Source organism: Notothenia rossii (assembly GCF_949606895.1).
Source record: "Notothenia rossii genome assembly, chromosome: 6".
NCBI classification, from domain to species: domain Eukaryota; kingdom Metazoa; phylum Chordata; class Actinopteri; order Perciformes; family Nototheniidae; genus Notothenia; species Notothenia rossii.
The window spans coordinates 17,754,082-17,778,726 of record NC_136909.1 but is presented as its reverse complement, the minus strand read 5'-3'; the positions used below and the strand labels follow the sequence as shown (position 1 = coordinate 17,778,726).

Below are 24,645 nucleotides of genomic sequence, written 5' to 3'. Positions count from 1 at the left end.
TTTGACCTAATGGGAAGCAAAATAAACAAGTAGAATTGAGTGGTGATGACTAGTGAAAGGCCTGTGTTTTATAAGAAGCTAATGAGCTTCTTCTCAGCTTGTTATAAAGATAATTAGCATGGCCTGGATTGAGGCTCAATTACAGAAATGACAACCAATTAAATTACCAAATATAAATGGACTCATTTTAATTGGAATGGATGGAAAAGATGCATAGACTACCTTCATTAGCATTCTGAAGACAAATGATGTTGTAGCAACACCCCCTTAATTAGAAATGAACCACTTGTACACGCTACTCTGAAATGACATTTATACACACACTCTTGACTTGATACTTGAAATACTTTAAAGATTCTGAGATGTACTCTGTATTCTTTCTCCAACTCCCTACCTTTTGTCCTTCTCCTTTCCCCCTGTGCTGCCATTGACCAGGACAACACTTAGCCGCTATAACATCCTGGGACCCCACAACCACCACTCTGTCTGCTCACATTCCATTAGTTACCCCTTTTGGTGGGTAGCATGTCGGTCGTGTTAGAGCAGGAGAGAACTTAACCCATGAAGCTGTTGTTTTACCAAGTGGCGCATAAGATAACACTCATCTAGTGCTAACTGCACTCTCACTGCTTCGCCACTGTTACCTAGCAGCACTGTTGTTGTCCATTTGCTACCACCCTGCTTGCTTTACCCTGCTCTGTGCGTTGGCCCTTTTATTACACCTACAATGTTTTTGTCACTTGTTTTTGTTATAAAGTTGTCCTCCTTTTTGCTTCCTCATTCAGCTGAATATGGCTTTTCACTACCAGGTAGAGTCTGGGGAAAATGTATATAGTCCACCTTTCCTCTTTCTAGTCTGTGCCCGAGTTGTGATCAGAATAAGAGAGTAGTGCTCTGATGTGTTGTGGTTGAGTTCTAAACAGCACTCTAGCATCCACTTATTTCTGAGAAAGTAAAGGCAAATCAATTTATAGTGGCTTTACAAGCAGTATATTGGCTCTTCTTGTTTGTAAATGAATTGGGAGACATAGTGTTCCAAGACCTCTTAGCTATTTGAAACTTGAGATAATGTGTTGTTATTGGAGGACTTAGGATGTAACCACATCCTTCTAATTTTCTTCAAATACTTAATTCCTTGTTCATGCTTTGATGGAAGCATGGTTCAGGAAAAACACAATCCAGGTTAAGTGTCATGTGGTAAAATGCCTTGATTGCCTGTTATATCATTCTCTTGAGATGATTGGAGAAGTTAGAAGCAGACATCCCATGTGAATCCAGAACCTCAGTAGACTTGTAAAGTACCTTTTTACTTGAACGTTTTTTTAAATGAATCCACTGGATCGAGCTAAGTTTTCAATTCCGTGTGCTACAGCCACATGCGGCTGAAATATCTTAGACTGGTCTTTAGAGTGGTATGAGTATCATGCGCTGCTTAAGTGTTTCATTATGTTAGCGCTTCCATTTTTAACCCCAGAAACATTTTGAAAGCAGGTCAGTGGGTTTCAGTTCGGGACATACCAAATGTTTAAATAATATGGCATGAATAGCGTCATCAAGCAAATCATGTGCTTTTGTCTGTATCTGTTTACAGTGTGTAACCATACCAACTGGAAAAACTATTTTCATACTTAACAAAGTAATCTTCCTCCTAAAATAAAGCTTAGTGTTTATTATGTACTAACATCTAAATATGAGATATAGACTTGTCTTTAATGTCACACCGGTGCACCGTGTAATTTGATCATAAAAACGGTAAATCTGACATTATTTGTGAAACCAAAAAAAGACATTCAGCTGACTTTTTTTGACATGCTACATATTGGTGTGACATAACAGATGGGTCTTGGTTTTATAGTTTCACGCTTAAGGCTGCAGCTTTTAATTTTCATGAAAACATAACGATATATGTTGTTCTGAGTGCCCTCAGACAATAACAGTGGTTTAATTCCCTCGACCCAGCATCTGCTCGCAGCCGCAGCCGTACCAACATAGCCCAGGAGGGGGAGGCAGAGGCCAGCTCCCAGGAGTCCCTGCAGGAGCTGATGCCAGAGGATGTGCTGGTGATTTCACTTGGAAATGGTCCTCAGTCGGTCCCTGGGATGATGTCAGAGAATGAGGTAATGTGACTTGAATGAATGTACTCATTTACAGGAGAGATTATGATGTGATAAATTCAATGTCATATCTTTTTCTGTCGCTGAAAGACTTCTTAGAGTCGGTGTCATGAATTTTGTTAAGAGCCTTGTATCTCATGTAGAAGCACCTCCCTGATTCAAGTGTTTCCTGCTGTCTTTGAATGAGAAACAAAGGTCTACAAAGAATGACTCATGGCAAGGCGAGACAGCAACCAACAAGAAGTGATCTTTTTTGAATGTATGCTCTTTCTCTCTCTCCACTGTTCTCTAGGTTTTGAACCTGCAGATGGCTGATGGGGCCCAGGGGGACGGCCATGCTGATGATACTAAGCTGCATGGTAAACCAGACAAAACTCTACGCTTCTCCCTCTGCAGTGACAACCTGGAAGGCATCTCAGAGGGTCAGTCTGCAGTCTGATGCTACATGGAGCGCAAACATGAGAAAAACATATTGCTGCCATGTTTATGAGTGATATCAGACCAATTGAAAGCAGTGTTTTTGGTTTGTGGAAGCACATTATTGTGATTATCGTCCCATCTGATGTTTTTGTCACGGTTATATGGACACAACAAACAAATGAACAAACCAACAAGAGAGAGACTATGATGCAACTCCATTTCACACTCAAATATGACTGATTACTTAGTGACATTTTGTATTTATTATTTCCCCCTCAGGTCCATCCAACAGATCTAACTCTGTTTCTTCTCTGGACCTGGAGGGAGAGTCTGTCTCTGAACTGGGAGCCGGACCGTCAGGGAGCAACGGGGTGGAGGCGCTCCAGCTTCTAGAGCATGAACAGGGTATGCGTGTGTATTTTTTAAATTCTGCAAAAAAAGTTGGAAGTGAAAATAGGAAAAGAAAGATGCAATGTTTATAAAGCACTGAATGGTTTAGGCCTTAAATACATTTCTGACCTCCTGCTAAATGATGAACCATCCAGATCTCTCAGGTCTGCAGGGACTGGTCAGCTTTCTGTCCCCAGAGTCAGAACTAAACATGGTAAAGCAGCATTTAGTTATTATGCTCCAAATATCTGGAACAAACTCCCAGAAACCTGCAGGTCCGCTGCAACTCTGACTACTTTTAAATCCAGACTAAAGACTTTTCTTTTTGCCGCTGCTTTTAATTGAAACTGAGCGGTTGTGTTTTGTTTTTGGTTAATGAACATTTGGGGCTAGTAACCCCAGGGAATCAGTGTCTGGGGACTTTGTCCAGGCTGGTTTTTTCTGTATGCTGCTCGGGACGTATGTGCCATACAAGCGTACACAGCTCATGTTCGGAGAGACCTTAAAGAAAGGCATCAGTAAAGTGGAACTTCTATGTGAACTATGCATATCTTAAACTGCACTGTAACTTTTTATTCGTGTACTTTTTATTCATGTACTTTTTCTTCATGTACTTTTTCTTTTAATGTTTCTTTTATTATCTTTTCTTTTTAAAGACTGTTTTTAAATGCCTTTGTCTGAATATCTTTCATTTTTGTAAAGCACCTTGAATTGCCTTGTGTTGAAAGGTGCTATATAGATAAACTTGCCTCTCCTTGCCTTGCCTAATATATAATGTATATCATATAATGTGCAGGCTCTGTCTAACATCCTTTGTGTCTCCTTCAGCCACCACCCAAGACAACCTGGATGACAAACTGCGCAAGTTTGAGATCAGAGACATGATGGGTCTCACCGATGATCGGGACATCTCTGAGACGGTCAGCGAAACCTGGAGCACCGATGTGCTCGGCAGCGACTTTGACCCCAACATGGATGAAGATCGGCTGCAGGAAATAGCAGGTGGGGCATGGCTTTCTGTACTTCCTCATATTCACTCCCTGCGTAAGAAGTCAAATTGATCAATCTACACAGCCTGTGAGATCATTGCACATTGTATGAGATGAATGGGAATCTTACCTGGCTGTTCATTAAGTAGATTAAGGGAAATGTCCTCACCTTGTGGTATGTAGAGGAAATAGCAGATCTTCAGTGCAGCATAGGTTCTATAAAGAAACACAGATACGGAACTGTTCATATCTGTTATTGTGATAAAAAGTCATTTTAATTCCATTACAACATTCAAGTACAGCTTAAAGGAACTAAATATGCCTTAGTTTCTAGTTGTGTTCGTGCAAATGGAGTTTTTATTAAATAGGTCCATTGATATTCCAAATTCAGTGATCTGACAATTCACTGCCAAATGTTATATTTAAACAATGCTTAGTTGCTCAGTTTTTATGATTTTCAATAGAACAAAGAAACTGCATAATCTTTTACTTTTATAATGAAGGTTCAAGCAAAAACTGCCAATTGTATACCCATTGTCTGTTTCCTTCTACTGCCACTGACTTTTAGATGTTACTGATTATGCAATTATCTTCCAATCTTGTAAACTGCAGTAATGAATTGGAGGCGTTCAAATAGAAATTGGACTCAAGGGGCAAAACAAGTTGATTTCTACATGTCTCTGGAAGTGTATCCTGAAGATAGCTTGCATCATCACAGTGACGGTGTCTAATCTAGTAAATACATGCATTATCATAATATGCTGATTTATATCAAATAAAAAAAGTCTTCAGTATATATCTGAGGGCAGATTTAACCTCTGCACTATTTTGAGCAAGGACTATAACTGTTAGGCACAGGTTGTACAAATCCGAAGTCCGTCTAATGTAAATCTAGCCGTAGACAGAATATTTGAGTCTTTACATTTATTTTCCTGCCTCCTTGCCTCAGCCTCTTTTTCCTTGCAGCCTTCCCCCTGCCCATCTCGCTTTCCTTCTGTCTCTCTGACATTCACTCTGTCCCTGCAGTCTTATTGACCTTGGTTCCTTCTCATTTGCATCCTCCATTTTTCATTCTTCCGAATATGGCGTTCGGGGACTTTTCCATCATTAAGTGAATTTACAGCGATTTCCTTATGTGTTTTCTCCAAGGGATTGGGTTATGAGATGCACATTAAATATCCATTAATACCTCATTATCCCACTGATAAGATTACCATGATAATGAGGCAGAAATTCTAATTGTTTCACTTCTTGTTGTGCCACTCATTTAATCATCCACCTGAAAGACAAGTACTCTGCGCCCCTACCTTGAAGACTGTAAACACGGACAGCGGGGGTAGAGCTCTCCCACCGCCAATGAGAGCCCTACCCCCGCCAACATCATCACACACTGTTGCCTGGCTGCTGGCATGCATGCATGCGCGCTCATGGCGTGTGTGTGCCATGATGTGGAAGCGAGACATTCCAGGGGGCGCAGCTACCACAGGTCGACTCTTTGGTCTTGAGCCTTGGCCAGTGACTCCTACTCACACCTGCTAGCTCCTCCACATTCTTCCGCCTTGTTAAGCCTCGGCTTTCCAAATGGAGATGGAGGGACTCCGTGCTGAGGACTTTGTGGGGGGGGGGGGGGGGGCGAAGCGGTAATTTGGTTGTGAGTAATGCTAGGCAAAATCAACAGCTCAAAGTCATGGCCCTGGAGGCCGAGGCAGGGTGAGATATTACCATTAACCTCTGACCTTTGGCGCAGTGGTGTATGTGCCTGTGGGTCCCAGCATGCAATGCACGTGACCTCCAACTCTCTCTGTGTGTCTTTATGCAGAGCTCACTGTCACTGAAGCCCCATCCACTCACTATTCAGAGGGGCTTTTTCTACGGTTTATAATTATCTCTGGCCATTTCACTGTGTTTTTGGAAAACTGAGACCTCTAGGCATACTGTAAATACGATGGAACGGGTTTAATTAAAATATAACGAAAAAAGCAACACAGTCGGTACTAAGAGATCACAATCACCCCCTAAATACGTGGATTAAAGGAAGATATATTATTTTAGGGGAATGTCAGTCATTCATCAGGAAAACATGCCAAACATTTGCTAGTCCCAGTTTTAATTTGTGAGGATTTTCTACCTTTTTCTATACTTCCATAGTTGAAATTCGTTTTATTGCAAAAATAGAAGTTTGAATAGACATTTCATAAGAAAAACATCATTTTTAACCCAAACTATTTTATTGGCATCATTTGTGTATTGGCAATTTCAAGTTCACATTCAAATCTGAATAATTTATTAGAACTAATTACAGAATATGAATCAACACCAGTGCTATAACAACACACGGAGGCTTGCTAGAGTACGAAAAGGTGACTTGAAGATGACTTTGTAACGATGCAGGTGACCTCTTATTTTCCAGACAAATCAAAGCTGCTTCATTTTGATGAAGGACGGTAACTCTTTGTCTCTCTCCCTCTCTGTGCTCTCAGGGGCCGCTGCAGAGAACATGCTCGGCAGCCTGCTGTGTCTCCCTGGCTCCGGATCAGTGCTGCTGGACCCCTATGGCTCCACCATCTCAGAGACCACCAGCGAGGCCTGGAGCGTGGAGGTCCTCCCCAGTGACTCAGGTAGGGATCCAGGTTCGTTCTTTTCTTTTCTACTGTTCTTTTCTTTGGTTATTGTGTTGATCCGTCCACTCCCTCTTCTGGATGCATGCATATTTATGTTTGTTGGATATAGTGGGGGTTGGGACACCAGGTGTGTGCATCTGTCATCATATTTGTGTGCACTAGCCTGTCTTTCAGGGCCGATCTGCGTGTGCCAGTAAAAGGCAGAACAGGGTTTCCTTAGAGGGACCACCAGGTGTGTTTGCACCTGTGGTGGAGCAGCGGGAGGGAAGCAAAAGGACAGCAGCTGTCCTCCGTCAGTTTACGTCAGTTTTTTATACGACTAGACTTAACATCGCTTTTCTCTGAGGCTGGTGTTTACATAGTGTACTGTTGTGACACACAGGGCATCAGTCTACGTCAGTTGTCAATCCACATTCATAAACAAACTCATGAATTATACTCTCTTTGTCTGTTCTGCAAATTGAAGATAGTCTAAACATTTTATTAATGAAAAATGATGTGCTTAACTTCCCCTTTTGAAAGGCAGTGTTTTGTGAAATCAGTAGAGTGCTTTATTAACAGCGTTAAGTGTTTCTTTGAAAAGCCTGGGCTTATGTTAATTGAAGTAGTACACCATTTCAATATGTGCCGTGCAGAAATGACATGCATGAGTGTCTTGATTGCTTTTTGTTCCGTTTGCTGCTCCTGTTCTGCTCTGTAATAGCACGATCGGAAGCTCTCTTGGAGTAGAACGCTTGTTTCATGGCTAGGCAGCAGAAAACTAGACTCTGAAGAGCACTTCACCAACACATTATTACTAACGAGCATGCAAATGAGTACTGCTGTTAGTATGGAGCCTCTGGGTTCGAACCAACAGCTCCGTTGGGTAGCCAAAGAATTGGCCGTACTAGCTTTATGGTTTGGTTTGGCAGTTATAAGACATGATAATGTATGCTTTGTTTGATTTCATACATATGTGCACACTTGGTTTCCCAATGATCGTAACAGAGGGGGGGTGGAGAGAAAAGATTGACCATCATCTATTCCAAACTGACAGGAGTACAGTGGATTAGGAGTTGTGTGAAATGAGAAATGTACGCACTATTGTATCGGATTCCTTCTTTTCTAAAGATATGATTTTTAAAGTATTTATATTTCTATCCTTTTTGGTACATTTCCAGAAGCTCCCGACCTGAAACAGGAGGAGCGTCTGCAGGAGCTGGAGAGCTGCTCAGGGGTCGGCAGTACCTCCGATGACACGGAGGTCAGAGAGGTCAGCTCGAGGCCCAGCACACCAGGCCTCAGTGTTGTCTCAGGTATTCATTTCACCTATTCTCTTCCCTATTTCGCCCCTTCTTCTTTGTCTGTATAGGTTGTCTCTCTCTTAAGCTAACACTTTCCTTTTGATCCAAAACTCTCTTTAAATAAATGGCATGTTCCTCACCCTCTTGAGGCTGTGCACAGCGGTCATGTTGCTGGCAGACATGTTAACCAGTACAATGGGGTCAGTGGGATTTATTTTCCCCATGACACAGGTTTTTGCTGGTTGTCTTTGCAGTTGGCTCAGGTGGACATGCTATGTTGACATGCATGAGGTAGTATCCTAGATTAAGAAGCCAGCAGTGATGTGCGTGGCTCAGCTCACAGGAAAACCTCCCTCGGGATCCCGCCGATGGATAGTCTGCATCTGATGATCACTCTTATCCGCGTCCTCCCCCTAACCCATGGGAGCTTACGCTACCAATTTACGGCTCCCAGTGGTCTCCCATCTGAGAGAGAGCATACAGTATAGTCAAGAGACAAATGTCTTCTTTTCTTTGAGAAACATTGGTTCTGTTTTGTGACAGGTATTTTACTGTAGAGGGTGAGTTTCTCTTGTCCTGAATGTCAATACAACTGTTTTTTTTGTTTTTTCCTCCTGCAGGCGTCAGTGCAACCTCAGAAGACATCCCCAACAAGATTGAGGACCTGCGGTCAGAGTGCAGCTCAGACTTCGGAGGGAAGGACTCTGTGACCAGTCCAGATGGGGAGGAGTCAGGCCACGGTAGGAGAGTGTCACATCCCCGCTACGCTAGCTAAGCCATCATCCAGTGTCTATTTGGTCGCAACTGCATCAGCCAGAGCAATCAATCCCTGTCCTTCCACAGCTGCCACCAACTCTAATCACTCTTTCAGTTCTCAGCAACCCTAATTGTTGCATTAAGTTAGTGTACTTCCCTTGTAAGCCAGGCTGGGAAGTCCCTTGCCTATTGTCTTTTTAACTTGACGTTAAAAATGTATTTATTTGTTAATAACAGCAATACGCTTTTGTGTGTCAGTGCTTGATTCAGTAAACGCTCTAAATGGTCTCATATCCTCTTGTGTTTTCACAGGAGCACATCCGACATCTCCACCCTCACAGGCCGATTCCTTACTGGCCATGTTCGATCCCCTCTCCTCCGCTGACGGTAATTTGCACTCCCAGGATGCTCTTCAGCCAATCAGATTTAGAAATTAGTATCATTAAGTCCCGACCCTAATGTCGAGGGCTCGCAGAACAGCTTGAGCTTTTGTGGAATTAACCAAAATAGAGCCTGTGCCCCTCTCACGTGTCTTACTCCAATTACTGGTCTTATTATACGAGCAAATTAAACGTCATTTCATTTGGGCTATCTATTATCCAAAATGATTCTCCGCAGACTCTCTTCCTGTGCATTGTGTGTGCAGTGCAGGTGGATATTGTGTGAGAGAGGAATGGTCGTGGCTTTGTGTCTGTGGCAAGGTGAAGGGATGACAGGTTGAGAGACCTCACCCCAGGCTCTTTGGCACTGTCCCCTTGTCCCACTGTGCTCATGGCACCAGGCTGCTATTGGAAGCTTTTCAGGAGAGAGAGTCTACCCTTGGAACAGGTGGCCTACCTAGGGCTCATCTCCCACTAACATCTCTCTTTAGCCCTCTTTCCCACTTTTGAGGTGATTTTTTTTCCCACTGCTTTGTATGTTTAGCCACTCTAGAAACAAGCGAGAACAGCTCTTCCTATCAGTAAGCCTACATTTTGTTAATATATTTACCGCTTAACAAACTGATTAACACAATCTACTTAGGGAAGTCTCTGTTGAGCCTGTGCCATGACCTGGTGGTTAAAGACTAAAGATAATAGATATTGTCAATGTGCACAGTTATTGTTATCATGTTTTTCAAATGTTCTAACCCTTTTCTTTGTATTTTTATCGCCTCAGGCTCCACCACTGGAACAATAGTGAGGCCCAAAGTGCACTACGCCAGGCCCCCTCACCCTCCCCCCGACCCTCCCATCCCTGAAGCCAGTGCCCTGGGGCCGGAGACGCGCCACTCTCTCTTCACGCCCCACTGCCTGGCCCAGGTCGAGCTGGAGCACACCAAGCAGCGGCACTCCTTCCCCGACAGGCTGGTACGTAGCCGCAGCTCTGACATCGTGTGCCCAGGCCGCCGGCCCACAAGCGACCCCGGCCTTAACCGGCGGGTTGCGGTTGAAGAGCGCGACCCTGCCGGGGCCTTCGCCTTAGGACCGTCCTCGTCCCCCAGCAAGGACTCCCTGAAAGGGGAGGTAAGGAGCTACAGCGGCACTCTTAGCATTAGACAGAGAGAGTTGCGTTTTTACTAATGCTGCTGAGGAACAGTTTTAAAAAGAATCCATTAGTTTCTCTTTTAGGGATTGTTATTTATAATAATATAACTGCTGGGATCTAAGTGTATCTTTGTGATATATATCCAAAGGTTGAGGACCGGAAAGACAGCGACGACGAGAAGTCGGACCGCAACAGGCCATGGTGGAAGAAACGTTTTGTGTCAGCCATTCCCAAAGGTAAGCAAACTTAGGGATTTTAAACATTCCCAGAGAACAGAGAAATGAACTTTACACATCTAAAAGTGATCTGTTTGAGTGCAGCTTTGTTCGTTGGTTGTGGAAAAAAAAGTACTCTTAATCACGACCAACAGAAAAGATCACACTTTAAAGAGCAGAACGAAATCCAATTTATAATGTGAGCAAGAGAATGATGATCCATGTTGTCCACTCCATTGCTGATGCTCCAGTTGGAAAATCATGTTTCTTGTTGTTTGAAGTTACCTCAGAGACGTGTCCAGTCCTTTTTCCTGCACGTCTCACTGGCTGCAGATTTATATAGACTTTTCAAAGCTAATCAGTCATCAGAGGAGCTTTAGCGGTGTAGATTGTATGGCAGTAGCCCTCCCAGCAGTGCTGTCAGCGGCTAATGGTCATTAGATAGACCTTTCTGTCATCAGCACTGATAGATGACGCATCTCTTGTTGCAGTTCTACTCTACAACCAGCTCTCATACATCTGTCTGGGAAATAATGAGCTGTGGCCACACAGAATGACTGCTTATTACTCTTTGAGATAATGATGTTTCTTAAGTAAACATTACATTGATATTCATAAAATGGAGGACTGTGGGCACAAGGAAAAAGGAAAGAGCTGTAAAGCTAAAACCACCAATCTCCATCCAAACGTCTGTAGAGTCCATTTGTTTTCTGTCCTGTTGCTCTGCATGGTGACGCACAGTCAGTTGTCCGGCAGAGCGGCAGCGCGTGTGTGAAAGGCCAACCCTGTCTGTTGTGTTCCTCACAGTGCTGTATTGGACGGCTGAGAGTGATGTCCCAGGTAACGCTTCACGCTGTCGTCATTGAGCTAGCTTTCCTGCTGGAGCCAGCGGCTGCGCGCCCATGCTGCTTTGTAGATGTTGCCTTAGAGCTGTAGAGCTGTGATGTGACATGGTTGTAGCCTGAGTTCAAACGCCCACACTCTTTATTTATTCATCTGTTTAATCACCCCGTTGTCATTTTTGTTACATTATGTTACCATTTTTCTATAAAGAGAATGCAGAATATCGATGTAGATATTCCACCCAATGTTTTCCCGTGTGTGTCATCGAGTTTTAGACCCTGTGCCATCTTTGTGTTGATAGGATAAGCATCAGTGAGTTGACCTTCAAATCTGCATCGACTGGACTTGTCTATAGTAACTAGGGATGGGTATTGTTAGGATTGTATCGATATTACAGCTCTTATCAATGCTCTTATTGGTTCTTTTTCATTTCGAAACATTTGCAGAAAGTTTTATTGTACCTAAAGTAATATGCATAGTAGGAGGGTCTCAGCCCCCGAAAGGAGATGCTGCTAATTAAATTAAACCAAAACATAGAGTACAGATTAAAGAGCCGGTAACGTACAGCTTATCAATACAACTGTCTTTAAATCCTTTTAAAGATATACCCTTTTAATACTGGGTTTTGGTACCCATCCCTAATAATGACTTAAAGGGGACCTTTGTGATATTCTGCTATACACCAATGGTTTAATTCTCCATTCCAATATTATTTTGCTTTACTCTGAATAAAGTTATACCATTGACTTTTGGCAATGTATGATACCATACATCCTACATTGAGATGTTTTAGTCTCAATACAAGCCATGACAAAATACCAATGTGGCTGTCAGCAGTCATTATCTGCTTGTTATCACGCAGTAGGGAGAGCGGTGTCGGTCCACTAATCACATGTTTCTCCTCCACAGCTCCGATAGCTGCCTTTCGGAAAAGGGACAAGCAGGAGAAGGACGACGTGCCCCCGGAGCGCGTCCCACAAGGTCTGTCCTGCTTTTCTTTAATTACACTACTGATTGGGGACAACATATGGATACATACATAGTTTATTTGGATTTTCAATATTGCTAAAACCCTTATCTAGATTATTTGAAATGTACATGTATCTGAATAACTTTTGTGCTGAAACTCCAACTTCATTTCCAGGAGTATATATCTATGTTTACATATCCTCATATACAGCTGTATCACAAATACTGTGCACACATTCCCATTTATATTTACCTCCACATGTATGAAGCCTAAATACCTATCTGTACTTCTAATCCAATCTGTGCATTTTTATTCTAAGCTTACTTATAAATGCCCATCCCACACTACCTAAAAAAACACAACTATTCAAAGGATAAGAGGGAAAAAGCAAAGTCTGCCTGCATTGTGATTATGAATTCAGTCAACAAACCCAAATGTGTTCAAATGATGTCATACTAATACTCAAACGTAGGGTGTTGGCTTTCATTAAAATACATATTTTCTCTTGGTGGGTTTAGCAGATGACCTGTTGCCCAGACAGAGCTCTCAGGCGCAGGCAGCTGAAGATATCCTGGACAAATACAGGAACATCAAGAGGATCAGCCCGAGCGATGGCGCCACAGGTGGAGCTTCTTACGATGGAACAGGAGGTCAGGATGAACACTCTTTTCTTCTATCTAGATAATACACACTTTCCAGTAGATACATTGAATAATCTTCCTGTTTTTGTGTCAACAGATCTTTGTGGTGATGACAACGTTCACGACTCTCCGAGAGAAGACACTCTGCAGAACATTTCCACAGACGACCTCCCAGACTCAGCCAGTCAGACAGCCCAGCAGCATGACACCAAGTTCTCTTTCAGGTCAGAAAAAACACAGAACCTAGAAGCACTTACTCAACACTCTAGGTTTCTTTGCAGATATGTTTAACCATTGCTGTTAATTACATTTAACTTTGTGTGTCTTCCAGTGATGCGAAGAAGAAGTTGAGGTTGGCTTTGTGTTCAGCGGACTCGGTGGCTCTGCCCATCATGCTTCCTGTAACCACACGAAACGGGCTGCCTGACCACATGGAATCTGAAGGTAGGGGGTTCTTTTCTAGCTATACTTGATTTAAGGTACCTTGGTTACCCTCTCCATGGGGAGCGGGGTACAAGCCCTTAATGTTGGCAAGAATCCAAGCAGCTGAAAGTGTCCTTAGCAAGACGCCAACTCTGCAGCACCTTCACCCTCTGGCCAACCTTTCAAGGTTTGGGGCAAGGTTGAAAGTGTTAAACACAACATTAATAAAGCATGCTAGATATTTAAATACTCGTGTAGTCACATAGATTAATAATAGTCCAGCATTCCTCACAGCAGGGTACCTCCTTAACATCGGGACAATAGCAGGCAGAATCAAGTGACATCCTGTGAAATGGTCAACAGTCAAACCATAAAACTCAATCTTTGGGGCCATCAGTCACATGGTCAATGTGGCGGCAGCAGGTTGATCAGATTACAGCAGCCAGCCGTCTCTTTGTGAGCGGTGAGCAGTGTCGTCTAATGCTGTCTCCCCGCCGTCCTCTCGCTCAGACAATGAGATCGTCTGCTTCCTGAAGATCCAGCTCGCAGAGGCCATCAACCTTCAGGATAAGAACCAGATGGCCCAGATCCAGGAGACCACGCGCTGCGTCAGCCGCTTTGACGCACGCACCAGCAGGAAGCTGATGGCTGCCATCGCGGAGGATTACAGGTAACTGTGGAGGCCTGGAGAGTCGGTGCACGCTCACTTATGGCACTCCATGAGTCTTTCAATTTGTTCTCATTTCTCTTTTTACTGCAATATGTTGTTGAAAGGGCTCCTACTATACTATTTTTAGGCATATATTATAGGTCTCAAATATATAAAAAACATGTCTATGAAGGTTTTTGCTCAAAATACCAAACGGATCACCCATTCTAGCCATGCCTCATACCCCTCTATTTCAGCCCTGTTAGAGAAGTGCTGATTCCGGGTCCGTAGGTTTAAAAAAAAAAAAACGAGATATCGGCAGCAAATCTGAATCAGCTCCGTTGTTCTAGGGCTGCTCAATTAATCGTATTTTAATCGCAATTAGTATTATGGCTTGCAACGATTACGAAAACAACGTGCGGCTAATCTATGGATTTTTACAGCTAACGGCCACTAGGGGACCTCCTAAATCTATGGATTTTACAGGTTACAGTCCACCACCTTTAACTTTATGGGCTCTATGGCCGGTCCGCGGACCCCCACCTTTAAGCGGCGGGCTCCAGCAGGAATAGCTGGAGGCCGGAAAAGAGTGAGACAGGTAACGCGCAAAAGTAAAAGTGGAACCGAGAGTGGTACGAGAGACAGAACGAGAGCGAGACAGTTTGTCCCCGTACCACTGGTTGAAAACCACTGCTGTAGATCACTGCCGGTACGTGCGCTGGGAGCGCACCGTTTAAGTTTGAAAGTTGAAAAGTTTGTGTGTCTGAAACGCTATGTGATACAGTACAGTTTACAGAGCACAGTACATGTTCTGTAGCTACTATTGCACTAAATGGTAACACTTGAATACGTTATGCAAATATGCAACTTGTTTGTTGAAATGTTAATAAATGGGAGCTCCCTCAAACAGCCATCTCTTTCCCGACAATCCCCTCTGTGCACGAACCCTTACATATGGTAATTAAACATTAAAACACCTGCGGCTTATAGTCCAGTGCGGCTTATATATGTACACATCATTCAATTTAGCTGCTGCGGCTTATATTCAGGTGCGCCTTATAGTCCGAAAATTACGGTAATCAAAATAAAAATGATTTTTATTTAATTTTTTTTTTTAATAAGATTTGGTTTTTATTGGTTTTTCAGTTGAATTATACTTAGAGTTCAGTGTAATCAACTGTTAAAAACATACTGTTCACATTTTTTTCTCTCTAATAAATTGATGTTTTCAAAGTAAATGAGTAATCGTTTTTAATAATCGTGATAATCAATTATTGACCCAAATAATCGAGATTATGATCTTTTTCCATAATCGAGCAGCCCTACGTTGTACCCCTGTTTTTTTTGGGTAAGGAGGAAAAGAGACAGGGTTGTGTTTTTTAAGACACTTAGTGAGTCTACTGACACACCGGGGACACATGTTTGTATTAAAGACATCAAAAAGTGCATTTTGCATGATAGGAGACCTATAAGGCAACTACAGAGATATAGCCAACAATTCAGTGGCACTAATAAAATACAAATGTTTGTGTGTGTTTCCCTTTTAGAAAGCGGGCACCATACATAGCGTATCTAACCCGGTGTCGTCAGGGCCTGCAGACCTCTCAGGCCCACCTGGAGAGACTCCTCCAGAGGGTGCTGAGAGACAAGGAGGTGGCTAACCGCTACTTCACCACAGTCTGCGTTCGCCTCCTTCTCGAACACATGGAGTCCAAGATGCTTGACTTCATTAAAGGTATCTGTACATTTCCCCTTTCCGTGTAGCTAAACATTGCCATATGGACCTGTATGTCCTTCAGCTGGCAGAGTAGAGCGAATCCTGACCTTCCTGCCATCCTATTTTCTGCCGTTTCTGGCATATTATTTGTGTTTCACAAAGATTTATCAGTCTTAACAAAAAAATAGGTGGTTGTACCCTAAGATTATTTAAATATGAAGGTATTTTTTCCCAAATATGTAAGTAACAGATTTAATGGAAAGCATGTTTTAATATAATTTAATGTGAGCTAATTTGCAGACACAATTTAGTGTTTTATTAAATGTTTTGTATAACACAACATTATTTATTTCCTAGTATTTGATGCTTGTCTATAAAATACATCACATCAAAGCTAAATCCACTTCAAACAATGCTATAGTTACACAGCAGTGGTTGCAGCTCCGTCCTGTGCTGAAAATTCATCTGTTGTTTCTCTTCTCCCCTGCAGCGTTCCAGGGGTGCACAGCATCGGATGACAAGACAGCATCAGTGGAGGATTTTCTGCGCTACTTGTACGGCGCCATGGCCCGTGATGCCATTTGGCAGTACGCGAGCGAGGACCAGCTGCAGGATGCCCAGATGGCTATCGAGCGCAGCGTTATGAACCGCATCTTCAAATTGGCCTTCTACCCCAACCAGGATGGAGATATTCTCAGAGACCAGTGAGTAGCTGGAATCACACCAGCACCACACAGCCTCACTAGGCAGCGTTCTAGTTTATTTGTTGTTTTATTAAGATTTAAACCTGAAATAGTGAAAGGACTTTGATACAGCAGTTAGTGGTAAACAAAGGAAGACCCTCAGCAAAGTGTGCTCTGTTTCTCGTGCACAATTTGTGCTTTTGACACCTGGTGAAAAAATGCAGAATAGGACATTTCACATCCTTATAATGGAATGGAATTAGGTTTCATAAGCAATATAGTTTTTACAATAAGTATGATTCTATAAACCATGAACATTCTAAACAATCCCCTTATCCTTTTACATTTTATTTTTCAAGGAGTTGAAGCCAGAGAATCAGTCGAAAACCAAAGAGCCAGATCAATTCTATATTTAGATTGATATGTTGCACTTGTCATACTATATGTCATAAGTTGTTTTGTCCACACAGGCTTTTCCATGAACATATCCAACGGCTCACAAAAGTTGTGACGGCCAATCATAAAGCTCTGCAAATCCCAGAGGTATCCTATGGTCACATTTGTTTTAATATCCGTTGCGTGCCTTTTTTATAGAAGAAGAAAATACTGTTTAAAGTTGTCTTGAATGTGTTTTTCTCTCCTCTGGTTGCAGGTGTACCTGAAGGAGGCTCCCTGGCCCTCCGCCCAGTCTGAGATCAGGACCATCAATGCATACAAGACGCCTCGAGACAAAGTCCAGTGTGTACTGCGCATGTGTTCCACCATCATGAACCTCCTCAGTCTGGCCAACGAGGACTCAGTCCCCGGAGCCGATGACTTTGTCCCTGTGCTCGTCTTTGTCCTCATAAGGGTGAGTCGGATCTTCCTTCTCTCACACAATCTGTTGAAAACGCATTCAGTAACACTTGCATAATCTCCTGCTTTTTTAAATAAATAGAGGCTAAGCATAATTATGAGAAACAGTATTTCCCAAATGACTGCATTTTAACTCCGAGGCATCATAAAGTCTGCTATCTGCTAACCGGTGTGGATATTCTTTACATATTTACATATTTATGATTGTAATCCACACGGCGTTGCGTGAGCTTCTTCCAGCCGCTAATGTGGGCCCATCCCTACATCTCCTCCCCTCCAGGCAAACCCGCCCTGCCTGCTGTCCACCGTTCAGTACATCAATAATTTCTATGCCAGCCGGCTGAGTGGGGAGGAGTGCTATTGGTGGATGCAGTTCACCGCGGCGCTGGAATTCATTAAGACCATCGATGATCGCAAGTGAAGCAGAACAGCCACCTGTATGGGCAGACTGCGGGGGAAGGAGCCGGGAGACTGGGACACTTCCCAACCAACTGCTCCCTCTGCACAGCTTATGAAACCTGGCCCTCAGCCTGCTCTTTATTTGTATAGCTTGTACATAGCCAGAGACGTTGAAAGAGTACAAAATATATATTACTGTATGTATGTGGACAAATCCAGGTTTTAGCTGTGCTGAAAAAATGGCGTCGGGGGAAGAATTAGCAAGATGTTAACCTGATTTGGATTATTCTTTTTTGTCTCTTCAATCATCTTTCACATTGGGGGTCCGTATTAGGAATTTTATATATACATAATTACCAATATGACATTAAATCAACTTAAAAGATAATCCTATATAAAGGGACCAGACTTCCTTGATGTGATCACTGATTTTTTTTTTTTATTCCCCCCTGAGTAAGAGGGAAGAGCTTCCAATTAAATTACGATATAATGTTCATTAAATGCGTTGTAACGTGGGGATTTACAGTGCGTGAGTTACTGTAGGGATTTAGTGACTCGTTAACACTGAGATTACCTCACAATAACCATAATACTCATAAGGTAAGTGTGTCAAACATATAGGGCAGCTTTTTCATGAATTGTTTACTTCATCTTATTCCCAAAAACAAGTGTCGGTGATAATTTGGACATAAGGGCCCACATATTTATATGAAATAAAAATGTATTTATTTCTGTAATTCTATTGAATGCTTTTGTTTAATTTAAAAAAAAAAGTGAAAAATGCATATCATGCCCATTCATGATGTCTGAGGCAAGTGTTGTAATTATAATAAACTTGTTTGAGTTAGGAAGGCACCTTAGCAAAGAGTAGGCGGGGCTGCTGGGGGATTATGATACAGGGTCAACTCATGCACAGAGCAGTGGTGGCATTTCTGGAAATATTGTGCCTTTGATGTGGGGCGCTCTGTACAGGTAGTTATTTTTGACTATTTTTCTTTTTTTAACCCAGCATAGGCATTATCCCCACCCTACACCCTCCCCCCTCCCCAACGGGCCAATCGCGTCCCACAGAGCAACCTTAGTCCAGCTCTCTCTGTAGGAGCATGGGCTTCACTGATTGTCACGGCTCAGTCCCTTTTACTTGAATTTGAACAAATATCCCCCTTTGGAATTTGAGGTCCTATCTCAGAGTTAAAACCGATGAGCCTGATTATGACTGCCCTGCGTTGGTTGTCAACAGAGTACTGGGTCATTTTTGCACTGGTAAGAAATAGTGAAACAGTAAAGGGCAGGGAGGGGAAGTGATCTACCTGCTGTGATGCTTGTTGCGTTCACATCACCCTTAAATTACACTTTGTTAGCAAACAAAGATGTTTTAGTTTCCAATCTTATACCTGAGATGCCACATGTGTCCGAATGGGCGTACTAGTGAACTATTGGATATTAGCTCTCTACCTCCTCATAAGTTCAAGAAAGGGACTCGTGTATATGTGCACTTATATATATTTTTTTCTTATCCCCAATTTGGCGTGCTGTGATATCCCAGTGTCATTGTATCTTTCCAAATATAGTACAAGCATGTCTTTAATTATCCAGAAATGACTAAAACTCATCTCTCTCTTGAATTCCTCTGCTTCATTTTTGTGCACAGACGTGCCACATGTATTATAGTTTTTTCACAACCCATTACTTTTCACGGTAACTGACAGCACAATACACAGTAGGATAGAAGAGCAAATAATCAACACTATTGACTTGTTACTGATTTCCTTTTTTCTTTTCCTTTTATGCTAACGTGGTTGGTGTAGTATGTGAGCGTGGTTTATATATAGTGAGTGTGTGTGAGATGAACGTGTGATTGGTTGACCCTCTGCCTCCTCTTGCATGAAGTCATTGACTGGTCTGTACATACTGTATCATGATATACAGTTTAATAGGATTAACATCTGCCACAGGCCAGTAATTGAACCTGCAAGAGGATGCAAAGCTTTTCTTTGTGTCCGTGATACTTGCATATCAGAACTCAATGATTTATTTTGCACAACACAGATGTTTTCCTGAGAAATTGACAGGGAGCAGTGCATTGAAATATCAATACTTATGCCCTTTAACATAAGCATATCGTGACTACAGAAATGTGTTACTATCTCAATCTTCCACATTAATGGGCATATTTCAAATGTGATTGTATATAGGTCTACAGTAGCACCAGATTTGAATTTGCAGTATACTTCCTTGCAGAGTCTGTAATCAATCTGATGAGAAAACCATGCACTGGAAAATGAAGTTGCAGGTTGCATCTATACTAATTAGGTTAATGTGATGTCACCTAAATGTGGAATACATACGGCACACATCTGATGAAATTATTTGGCCCTGGCTTATGTTTCAGTGTTTCCTCAGATGGCCGATCACAGCAGCTGCAGATGTCCCCAGTCAAGTACTGATTAAAACACCAGATCATTTACACATATACACAAGGCTATAATGATCAAACTGTAATATAAGTTCTGATTGTATGCAAACCACAGGGTAGTTGTGTCAAGTGAATCGACTAAATTGTTAGTCTGTGTCAAATCGTCACTGCTTTGCTCCCTGGTCAATTGAGTCGAAAAGCTGAGCAGAGAAAAAAAAAAAAAAAAGTTTTACATCTTACATCTAATTTTACATTTTATTGTAAGCTTGCACAATATGACATGCGGGGAAAGCCGGTTTGTCTTTACTGTGATTAATGCGTTATGTAATTCTTTAAAAACAATAAAAGAAGCAGAAGTTTTTCCTTTTTATTTTTTTATTCTTCTGTGGCTCTTAATATACATGTCCACTGCAAGGGGGATAATGTCGTACCTACTGTACATGATGTTTAATTATTCCGAGGCTTATTGGGACAGTTGTAGGTATATTTTGCCGAGAGTTTAAACGACAAGAGAGGGTTGGGAAATGTATGCGTGGGATATAATTGTTGGTGGGGGCAGTGGAGCAGCATCTTCCAATCTAGCAGTCACAAATAGCAACCTCTCAGCAAACATTTCATTACTGCTGACAAGTGTACGCTGGATTGTAATTGGAGATATCCCCTCATCTAAAAGCCCTCCTTACTTCAGCGGTTAATACTCATCTTTTTTTCTCATCATAAACTTCTTCACGGGGTGCTTTGTGTCCCCTGATGATATCTCACAATTGTTAATTTAAATTCAAATTTGGTGTGTGAAGTTAATTAGTTGCTTAAGCCAATGGCTAGATAGGCCAGATTTGGAGATTGGATCTTTCCACTATGTGGCACTTAGCTGATGTAAGATACAAGGAGGCTTGGTTTTTTGTTTTGCCTCATGCTGCTCCACATTTATGATTGTCTGATACTCTTTCGAGCGATAAACTAGACAAACATAAAGTGTACAAATGTATTCCAAATAAGACAACAGGGCACTGGAGTTCGTTTTTCAGCTGATGGCTGATGGATAAAGTGAGAAAGATTTGTATGAGTTTTATATTGATGTCGTTCTGTAGCTTGAAGACATAAACAGGCCTGAGGTCTCACCCAGATGGCTGTGCAGAGACAGATGATCAGTCCAGCGGGACTCGTGCATGACTTCACACGTTGGTCTGGTACTTCCTGGCTGTACAGTGAATTAGGGCCTCCCCCATTCCCCTCCTCAACTGTACACCAGCTCAGCATAAGACAGAACAGTCTCATTAGATCATGTCCCTCCTGTAGGCCTCTTTATAAAGCGCACCCTCACTTAAGAGTTACTGTAGATTCCACAGTAGAACTACCACTCACGCCATGATGGAAAATAATCAATTGTTAACTTTGGGTGATAAGATATTCTCAAAGGTGGGCCTAAATTGAAGTGACCCAAGAGCTGGGACAATACAATAATGCAATAAAGCATGATTAAAAGTAAATCACATTATTATTCAATAAATCACTTTACCTGGAAATGACTTGTTAATAATATGTGTTCAATGTTTTCTCTATACTGTAGCAGCGGTTCATGATTTGCATATACACTATCACTATGCAGCTGCAGGAAGAATCACATAATCAGCACTGTTGTCCTCTCTGACTGTACTCTCGCCGGTCTGTACAGTGTGTGTTTCTCCCTCGGTGTCCTGCAGATGGCAGACGCACCATTCCCGAGGACGCTCTGCAGATCTGATCTGAGAGCGGCTCAGACAAAGAACACCACGGGGCACGACGGCTTGACATTTAAAACCAATGGGACTGGCTGTCTGGAACTGGATCTGTATTCTTCATTCGGGTATTCTTCAAATTAATAAATATTAGGATATAGTCATTATTATTATTTTAGTAGTAGCCTAGTAGAATGGATATTTGACACTTAAAGCTTAATGCAGAGGCAGATAAGTCAAATACTTTGTTTGTTTTACTACTTCGCTCATAAGAATGGTCTGTTGTTCCGCGTTGCATTTTATATCGTCAAAAGTGTCATCACGCGCGCATATACTTCACGGTACACGTCCATAATGTAAATATCTCGTTGGGAGTTATTTGCTGTTGGTGGAGGGGAAATCTTCACAAAGGACAGAATAAACAACACAAGGCAGCAGCACGTCAATTAAATTAACAGTGTGGAGCAGCAGGGGAGGGGGCCTAAATGAACAAAAATGTCAAATACACATATTAAAACTTAAATGAAATAGCCGCAAGGATGCAGGCAGAGTAGGAGATTAAACTCAAAGGGATACCAAGTCTCTGTGCCTGGAGGTGGTGATACTGTAATAGATGCAAATAGTAAAAGTGAGCACCATTCTCTGTAATAATTTCAGCTTAAACGACAAAGACAAAGGAGATTTGTGTCTTGTAACAAATAACAAAATAGTTCTGTTTCATTATAGAGCAAATATTAAACCATGGACAAATGCTAACCCAGTCCTGTTATAGCATCATTCCAAAGGACAGATATATAGATTATTGCATCCCTTTGCACTTTTATTGTGGCATCAAACCTACTGGGTTTAGTCCAAAATAGTAGTAATAAATGACATTCCCCATGTCTTCCTTTATTGCTCACCACAAAGGATATCAATTAAGCAAAGGTGTCAGTTACAATGGCGCTTCTGAGGCTACCACTCCTTCCATATTGCGCTGATATCATTAGAAAAAGAACAATTTTCACAGGCACAGCTAATCACCTGCGAGGGAAAGAGTGGGTGGTGACATCAAATTGAACCGCGGAAATAGAACAGGAATTAGATGCACTTAGCCATCAGATGTTAATGGCAGCAATCAACAGCCAATTACCCAGCGTACTTGAGTATACCTTGACAAGTGCAGGTGTACCCTACAACTAACACAGGCCTTTTTCATGCATTTCCATAAATTCGACAGTAAACTCCCTCCCTGATTGTGCATGCATGTTTCATTGAGGTTGCAATTAAGCAATATTGTAAGGGACGTGTCAAACGTGGATCGTAAGAAAGAGAAAATTCCTTCAGGGCAAGTTGGACAACAATAACATAGCTTACCTGCATGCATGCAAATCAATGAAGTTATTGTTTACATTTCAACTACCACCTTTGTTATTGCCTGGAGCAATGCTCGTATTGCTTACACACGTTTGCTAGTTTGAACATTTGTAAATCAATGTTCAGAAATGTGTTGGCTGGCCTTTTTTTTTGTAGACTGGACAGTGCAGCAGTGTCACTGCCTGGCACAGCTCGCATTGTGAACATGATCCAGGCTGAAGATCTTCTGCTGATGCTGATGATCTCTGTCACTGGGGTGGATTTCAGGGCTCAGCTCTGACTGCTGCCCTGACAACTTTAGGAAACACACTCAGGGCACATACGCATGTATTAGATGCACATCAGCCCTTGCACCCACTGTGAGGCCAGCGTCCCATATGACCCACTTTGATTATTCTGTCTTTAAGCAACAGGTGACGGGCTTCCCCGGATGTCATCTGTGTCGTTGGCCTCTGTTCAGAGGCAGCATTCAGGACCCAGGGAGAGCTGGCTGGCAACATGCCCGATCTACAAGTGAGCTGTCCTATCATTGACATCAAGTAAGCCCAACATGTCATGTCTTCATCTTGTGAGAGTTCAATCCCCCTTTCGGGATGGATCAAGCTCTCTGTCGTTGAAGAGAGGCTGTGCAGATATTTCCTCCTGGGAATGTCTAGAAAATTACCCTTGAGATACATGCTTAATAACGCTGCTTTAATTGTGACCGAGAAGCAATAAATTGCACTAAGTGTGTGCAATATGTATTCTACAACCAGTGTGATTTTAAATGTACAAACTGGAGTAACTTATATAATTGTATAATGTTACTTGTATAAGTGATGGGGGCTTTTTTGTATGTCCAGGCACAGAAATGTGTTTTGTATGAGCCCTGCATGGCCTGGTATTCAGGCTACAGTCCATCTGGTGGACAGCACTGTAAGCTGCAGCGATGGCGAGCTCTGATCTCTGGAGCTGGTAAACAGACACCACAATGGCAAGGTAAGCAAGATCTAGGAAAAAGCATGAAAGGAAATGTGTGGAGGGGCGTTTGGTTTTAAAGCCTGTTTTTGAAAAGAAAAGCAATATTATAATTGAATAAACACTGCTTTTAAATTGGCACTATACCAATGATAATATGTACATTGAATGAATCTCTGTTCTGTTTTGTATTATTGTGGCTCTGAATAGCCATGGTTAAATAATAGACAGCCAATGACTAATAGCACTGTCTTCACATGAGGCAAACATATTTTATAATATTCAATATAATACAATATGACCATTGACAGTCCATTAGCTTTTAAGAATGACCTGTGCTTTCCCTCCTCTTTCTCCCTCTTCTGTTTGCCCTCCAGCTACTTGACTTGTTCTACTTGACTCCTGAACCATTTTAATATCAGGCTGCCATGGGTTTCCTTCCTGTAAGCCAGCGTCTTCATATTTCTGTTTCTGCTCTCCCAGAACGAGAGATAAAAACTGAGCATGCTGTTGGTGAATTCTAGCAGTGTATTAATAGAGGAAGTGACCGTGTTAATGGCCCTTTTAAACACCATGGAGGGTGTGCAGAGAGCACAAATGTTGAGAAAATATTTTGGACTCATTTGACTATAATTTTATTTAGATAAAAAACAACACCTGTGTCCCCCTGCTGCTAATTACAACATGCACAATTGTTTCCTTA

General features: G+C 42.1%; 1 protein-coding gene across 1 annotated transcript in view; it reads left to right on the top strand.

Moving 5' to 3' along the window:
- Positions 1-20,271, top strand: part of gapvd1 (GTPase activating protein and VPS9 domains 1) — a gene marked incomplete at its 5' end in the record, with an annotated part of 25,397 nt that extends 5,126 nt beyond the window's left edge. Inside the window, 21 exons of the mRNA XM_079687118.1 lie at positions 436-516; positions 1,960-2,117; positions 2,407-2,536; positions 2,814-2,939; positions 3,753-3,926; positions 6,394-6,531; positions 7,695-7,829; positions 8,438-8,557; positions 8,886-8,960; positions 9,732-10,078; positions 10,249-10,336; positions 12,068-12,139; positions 12,650-12,778; positions 12,867-12,993; positions 13,101-13,213; positions 13,703-13,862; positions 15,389-15,576; positions 16,049-16,262; positions 16,712-16,784; positions 16,894-17,091; positions 17,377-20,271. Coding sequence (XP_079543244.1) covers positions 436-516; positions 1,960-2,117; positions 2,407-2,536; positions 2,814-2,939; positions 3,753-3,926; positions 6,394-6,531; positions 7,695-7,829; positions 8,438-8,557; positions 8,886-8,960; positions 9,732-10,078; positions 10,249-10,336; positions 12,068-12,139; positions 12,650-12,778; positions 12,867-12,993; positions 13,101-13,213; positions 13,703-13,862; positions 15,389-15,576; positions 16,049-16,262; positions 16,712-16,784; positions 16,894-17,091; positions 17,377-17,517 — 2,987 coding nt within the window. The 3' untranslated portion in view covers positions 17,518-20,271. The remainder of the gene's footprint in view (positions 1-435; positions 517-1,959; positions 2,118-2,406; positions 2,537-2,813; positions 2,940-3,752; positions 3,927-6,393; positions 6,532-7,694; positions 7,830-8,437; positions 8,558-8,885; positions 8,961-9,731; positions 10,079-10,248; positions 10,337-12,067; positions 12,140-12,649; positions 12,779-12,866; positions 12,994-13,100; positions 13,214-13,702; positions 13,863-15,388; positions 15,577-16,048; positions 16,263-16,711; positions 16,785-16,893; positions 17,092-17,376) is intronic.
- Positions 20,272-24,645: the final 4,374 nt, after the last annotated feature.